At 31.8% G+C, this 7,058-nt stretch overlaps 1 protein-coding gene across 1 annotated transcript; it reads left to right on the top strand.

Moving 5' to 3' along the window:
- Positions 1-4,994: 4,994 nt before the first annotated feature.
- On the top strand, positions 4,995-5,652 carry LOC106777038 (60S ribosomal protein L27a-3). Its single transcript, XM_014664539.2, has one exon. The coding sequence runs from the start codon at positions 5,040-5,042 to the stop codon at positions 5,484-5,486; it is 447 nt and encodes a 148-aa protein (XP_014520025.1). The 5' UTR covers positions 4,995-5,039; the 3' UTR covers positions 5,487-5,652.
- The last annotated feature ends 1,406 nt before the right edge of the window (positions 5,653-7,058 follow it).

Raw genomic sequence — 7,058 nt, 5'->3', positions numbered from 1 at the left:
CTTGTTGCAGATCTTTGTTGTGTGTATTGCCTATATTTTGGTTAGAGGGTTAGAGAGGTGTTTTATATTTTTGACGTGGAGGTCTCTATAAAAGCCTTGTTGTAAAAACCTTTACCATTATAGCGCATTTGCTTTCGGATTGTGGAAACCTGCATTTGAATTCTCTATACCTACTATTTTACATTCAGTCGACTTTATTGTTTTAGTAGTCAACTTAGTATTTTCCGCTGCACTTGAAATTTTCATTCCTTGTGATTCAAGAAACTTTGTAAAGATTTATACTTTACGAAAAAGATTTTAAAAAGACTCTGATTTTGAAACCTCACCAATTCACCCCCCTCTTGGTGTGGAAACGACGCCTACCTGTTTTCCAACAGCTTGAAGAAACTTCTCTCGTCTCTTTGCAAAAGTGAACGATAGTTGCAGCGATGAGAGTGGATTAAAGTAAATGGTGGAGGTGAAGAAGGGTTTTCCCTAGACTTTGGTGATGAGGTCCACTGCAAAACATCCCTTTTAGCACTTTTTGGAAGATTTCCCTAACGTTTTTTTGCTCTGCCTTACCAAATTCACCCCTGCCCCCAAAACCAACTCCCTTTGTCACGTTTCCCATACATTTCTTTTTTGTCAAGTTTTTGTCATCCCTTTTCTTTATTTCTTATTGCTTTTTTTTAAAAAACGTACACACATAAAAGTATTTTCCCTTTCTTTTATTTTTTTATTCATTTATTATTTTTTATTTTTTTTAAATGTAAGAAACAAATTAAAAAGAAAAACAAATGCTAATAATAAAAAAACACAATAAAATAAACAAGAAAAACACAGTACAACAAAAAAGAAAGTAACCAAAAAAACAAATGTAGAACAAAAATAATAGATAAAGAAGAAGAAAACAAATAAATAAATAAAGCTAAAAATAAAATAAAAAAACTATTTTAAAAGATGATAATAAAAATTATGTGAAGTCGTGATATTATATATTTTTATCTCATTTATTCTTCTATATGGACGAAATTGGGAACCCAAATGGATAACCTTCACTTTTCTTTCTCTCAACTACAACTTGATGGTCGCCACACTCGTCGTCGACAATGGACTCTCCTATTTCTCTTTTATCTATTTTCTGTTTCGGGTGTGAGGATGAATTTGGGTAATGAATGATGCGTGAAGGAGGGAGACGAGGTTCCCTTTAATATTGTGCCAATTGGTTTATTCCGTTTGTTCTGTTTGATTCAGGTGAAAAATGAGCAGAGCATGAGTATTTTTGGCTTTCTAGCATGCTCTATTAGGGAGGAATTGAAGGGGAAAATGATGTTTTCCTCTCTAGATATAGCTTTTGTGGTATTTTTTGTGTGTAGGTTGAAGAGATGAACTTTGTTAGAGGAGAATATAGAATCGTAGCAGATCGTGATGGACCAAGAAGATGAGTTATGAAGGGTAATCAATGGAGGGTCGACCATACAAAGTTACAAACCCAAGCCAAATGCAATAAGACGAAAAAAAACATCCCAAATACTATCCCAATGGCTATATGGCTAACTCCAATGTGAGCAGAAAAAAGCAAACGAGGCATCATCAACTCAAATGTAAGCATATGACCATAAGTTATTAAGCTATTATTCAAGAATTACATATACTTACGGGTAGTAAAGATTTAGAAAGGAAAACTTACATAGTAGCTTGAGTGTTCTTCTTGTAACTCTTTCTCTTCGGTGACAGTGGATGGTTGAAGAAACTTCCCTCGTCTCTTTTTAAAAATGAAGGATAGCTACGATAATTAGAGTGGATTAAAGTTAATGGTGGAGGTGAAGAAGGGTTCCCTAGTCTTTGGTGATGAGGTCCTTCGCAAAACATCCCTTCTGAAACTTTTTGGAAGATTTCTCTAACGGTTTTTTGCTCTACCTTACCAAATTCACCCTCGCCCCCAAAACCAACTCCCCTTGTCACATTTCCTATACATTTCTTTTTTGTCACATTTTTCTCATCCTTTCTCTTTTTTTCTTTTTGCTTTTATTTTTTTTATTTTAAAAAAAAACATATACATATAAAAGTAATTTCCCTTTCTTTTATTTTTTTATTCATTTATTATTTTCTATTATTTTTTTAAATGTAAGAAACAAATTAAAAATAAAAACTGCTAATAATGAAAAAAAACACAATAAAATAAAGAAGAAAAACACAATAAAACAAAAAAGAAAGTAACAAAACACACAGATGCAACAATAATAATTAAAGGAGAAGAAAACAACAAATAAAATAAAGATAAAAATAAAATAAAAAAACTCTTTTAAAAGATAATAATACAAATTATGTGAAATCACGATATTATATATATTTTTATCTCTTTTATTCATCTACCCGGACGAAATTGGGCATTGACATGAAGCAAGTACCAATTCACAATCATTCACAACAACATTCATCCATAATCCAAATTCATTCATCAAACACAATTATTACTAAATAAGTTATCTCAAACGGTAAATATTCAATCAAACATCATTCTTATAAACTAGCAAACATAAATTCATACTTCTTAACAAAAATTTAAGTAGATGTTAGCTTTCCTTGCCTAACAAAGACAAAATCGTTTTAGAAAGTCTAAACCAGTTGTAATGTACATGAATTCCTATTTGCTCATACGAACCACAGAAACACGATCAGTATACACCATTAAGATCATTGGTTAGCTGAGAGTCTTATAGAAGACTTAAACTTCACATGTAAAACAAAAAGAGCTAGCATGCAAGGAAAACAAAACTGACCAAAGAAATGAACAAAAAACCAACTTACGAAATTGATCAATTAGATTTATAGATCTCGCTGCGATGATCACTCGGGTCATTTTCGATCTTCAAACAGATAAACAAGAGATAAGAACTCTTAAAGAGAAGTCAGAGAACTCTAGAAAAGTGGTTGGTAAAGAGATTGTGTGTTTTAAAATAATAAAACTCGTTCCTCACAAAATTGTTTGTTGATAGGGGAGCTAAACCTACCTCTTTATATTTGTTTTTTATGATGAACAAAAGAATGGTTTTATGGTTTCTTGCACAACAAATGACATAACAATTGGTTTATCTTAATTATGTTTGTGCTTGATATATGAATTCATTAATGTTGAATGAATCATGTGTAAAACAGATTAATAATCTCATTTCTGGTTGAAATAATCGATTAAACATTGTATATAATCTGTTAGATTTCACCATATCACATAGTAAGCTTAACAATGGCTATTTGTTATGTACTAATCAATTAGATAACCATTTAAAACAGAAAGCAAGCCATAATCTATTTCATAACGAATTAATCTATTTAGAATGAAAATTGGATAACAATTTGCTTAAGTGTTGGAATAATCAATTACATAAGTTTTCTAATCGATTAAATCAGTTTACATAGTCTAATCCATTTCATTTATAGCCTAATATGTTATAACGGTCAAATGAATCATTAATTGGCTTATGTGTTTATATAATCAATTATATGCTTAAGATAATCTATTAAAACAGAAGCAAAAGCTTAACAAATTATATAAAAATCCTAATCGATTATAATGCGACAAGATTCGAAAAATCCTATATATATGTGTCTTGAGACCTATTTCAAAACAAGAATTCGTTATCACTTACAAATACTAATATTTTCATTGAGTTTTGTTGACAGGTGCTTTTAAGAAGTGTTCTTGGAGAATCAAAGCTTCATTGGTTGCTTACTCATCAAGATTCTTTCAAGAAAGTGTGCTAAAGTTGTTCTGATTTGATCTGCACTAGAGGAATGTATCTTAGAGATCAGGTTCTTTGTTGAAAATCTTTGCATTGTGTTCCTATACGGGTTTGTCAGGGGTTAAGGGTTGTGAGTGCTCTTGTATTGTAAGAGATTGAGAATTGTTCAACTATTGGGTTGCTATATTGATTTTAACTAGCGATAGGAGTGCATTGAGAGGGGTATCTCTGTATTTCTATAACTCACTCAATTATAGTGGATTCCCTTCAACTCAGGTTGTTGAAAGAAGACTAGACGTAGGCTTGGAATAGCCGAACCAATATAGATTGTCTATGTTGATCTTTCTCTATCCTTTCTCTTTTGTTGATTCATCACTTTTTGTTTATTGATTTCAAGAAAACCAAAGAACTCATAAAGATTTTGAAAAGATAATTTAAAAAAGGTTAATCCAATTTATTCTCTCTTGACTTGAGATATAAGATACTTCTTTTCTTATATTGTTTATATTAAAATATTTTAATATTAAAATAATCGAGTCTCATTATTTTTTAACCATTATTACTTCTAAAATACATTTTTTTTATCTTTACATACTAAGTACTAAAAATTATATTTCAATGAAGTTCTTATTATTTAATTTTTTTATTAATATGATAATGTAACTCTTAATTTTGTGTTGTGATTATTAACACTAGGATATAACCCTTACAATAGAAAATTAATAGTCATATCAGCAGTTAAACGAAAAATTAAACAACAAATATACAATTAAAAATATATATTTTATTAGTATTTAATGAAATTTAATAAAATCTCAATTAAAAATTATTACATTTACCATAATTTTTTAAACTTAATTATATCTTTTATACTTTACCATTTTGTTTACCTCTTTTATCTACCATTTTATTAAATTTATGAAAAATAGCACAACAAAAACGTATTTCTTAAGATTCTGACGTAGGTTCTTTTTCATAGATAAATGGACAAGAAAACAAATAATGAGATGGAAAGAATTTTTTTTTTTTTTTTTTTGTTATCTACAATGATACGTATTTTGTGTACTGATGTTCCACGAGCATTCGGCAAATTCATAGTCTGATAAAACTTAAAGGGTAAAACCGGATAATTGAAAAGAAGCTGGTGATTAGTACAATATGGGGTTCATACTGTAATAGCCCATATGTAAGGCCGACTAAGTCTTAGTCACAAAAGCCCAACTAACTTCAAACCCTAGGAGTAAAGATGTAAATCTCACTCAATAAATCTCACCTATCCCCAAACCCCTCTTGCGGCCGAAGACAGAGAGCAGAGCAATGACGACCAGATTCAAGAAGAACAGGAAGAAGCGTGGCCACGTGAGTGCCGGTCACGGTCGTATCGGAAAGCATCGGAAGCACCCCGGTGGTCGGGGAAATGCCGGTGGCATGCACCATCATCGGATCCTGTTCGACAAGTACCATCCTGGTTATTTCGGGAAGGTGGGAATGCGATACTTCCACAAGCTCCGCAACAAGTTCCACTGCCCCATAGTCAACATCGACAAGCTCTGGTCTCTCCTGCCCCAGGAGGCAAAGGACAAAGCTCTAAAATCCAAGGACACTGCCCCTGTGATTGACGTCACACAGCATGGATACTTTAAGGTCCTTGGGAAAGGCGTCCTACCCGAAAACCAGCCCTTCGTTGTGAAAGCCAAGCTTATTTCGAAGATCGCCGAGAAGAAGATTAAGGAAGCCGGGGGCGCTGTTGTTCTCACCGCTTAGGTTTAATCGGTTTTTATTTTTTTGATATACATTGCAAGTTAATGTGTTTTCGTTTTGTTTCGGATATTTTTTTACATTATATATTGCAAGTGATATATTTTGTTTTTAATTTGTTGTTGTGGGATTTAGGTTGATTAGATATCTGTGCCAAAAATTTGACCTAAAATCTTATAAATTTGTTTTGGTTGATTAGAAAATTTATAGAATTAATTATTGCTTGTTTTCTGGAGCTCTGATATCTGGTCTGGTTTCATCAATTGGGCTGCGCGGTTACTGTGTTTTACGTACACAATGAGTGATGAGATGAAGTGCAATGCCGTTGATTGAGTTGTTTTTGTTTTTTGATGTGCAATTCTGCATGTGTAAATGTTTGTGTGATACATTACTACAGCGTGCTTAAATTACTACATTACTACCACTATTGGGGGCAAAGTTTTAGAGTGGTAGCAGTTGCTTTGATTGAATGCTGTGTGATACGGCATGCTTGTGTTTGCAGAATTTGGTTTTTGCAATGCTGTGATGTGGATAAATTTTGCAGTTGTAGATTGAGGTTTTTGCAGTCATAGGTGTTATTCCCTTGTTTTCCTGAAACAGTTGTAGACATTGGTGAGAAGTCAAAATACTGTAGGAAAACATAATTGAGAAGTCCGCCAACAAAATTGTTTAAGATGTTATAGATTTTCTGCTGGATTTGGGGTTGAAAAAATAATTTAGAAGTCCAATTTCCTTATTTTGATGAGGGCAGTCCAATGCTGGTTAAATAGACTTCAAATTATTGATACTGTACTGGAAGTCCAACATCTGTGAGCAAATCATATTTAGCCCTTTAATAATCAACTAAATATATAGCTTTTACTAGTGTCTATCAATTTAATTGGGTTGGTTGGATATTATGTCACTAAATCATTGTGTAGGCCAGAGTGACCCATAAACTTTGGTCGATTTGGACAGTCTTTTCTAAGGAGATCATTCTCAGCAACCTTTCCAATGAATTATCTTTTCACATTTCATGTCTACAAATTATTGGATGTACTCTCGAGAGCAAACATGGACGTGAATTTATATAGTCAAACAAATGGTTTAATTATAATGCTATATCAAGCATTCTATAATCTATCATGAAACATCAAACTTGAGGACAAGATTGCATCCATAAGAGTGAAATTGTTCATGTTACAGAAGAGAATTACATTATTAATCATGAGAAAGTTTGTCCTTCATTATATTTTTGTTCAAGTTGAAGAGTTTCAAATCTAGCTCATTGTTTTCTTAAAATATTTATCGTAGCTCTCCAACTAGCTTTATGCATTCTATGAGACCTATCTTGAAAGTGAGAAATAATAATCCAAATAAAAATGATACTTTGATCCATCGATTTTTTACATTTTATTTCATACTCTTTTTCTTTTTTGAAAAATATAAAAGTTTATTTTTTTATAACAATTTTACTTTTGTATTATGTATTAAATAAATGTAAAAGAGTGTGACTTGATCATTTCTTTAATTAAATGTCATGATCTATCTTATTTTGAAAAATGCTCCCGTTAAGAACGTTATTGTTGAGTCTATTGG

The sequence above is a fragment of the Vigna radiata genome, chromosome 11 (assembly GCF_000741045.1).
Source record: "Vigna radiata var. radiata cultivar VC1973A chromosome 11, Vradiata_ver6, whole genome shotgun sequence".
NCBI classification, from domain to species: Eukaryota; Viridiplantae; Streptophyta; class Magnoliopsida; order Fabales; family Fabaceae; genus Vigna; species Vigna radiata.
The sequence above is the reverse complement of the archived record's forward strand: the minus strand, read 5'-3'. Positions and strand labels throughout refer to the sequence as shown.

Bases quoted from the DNA above. Each gene is read 5' to 3' on its own strand.
- LOC106777038 (XM_014664539.2), top strand. From the start codon at position 5,040: ATGACGACCAGATTCAAGAAGAACAGGAAGAAGCGTGGCCACGTGAGT.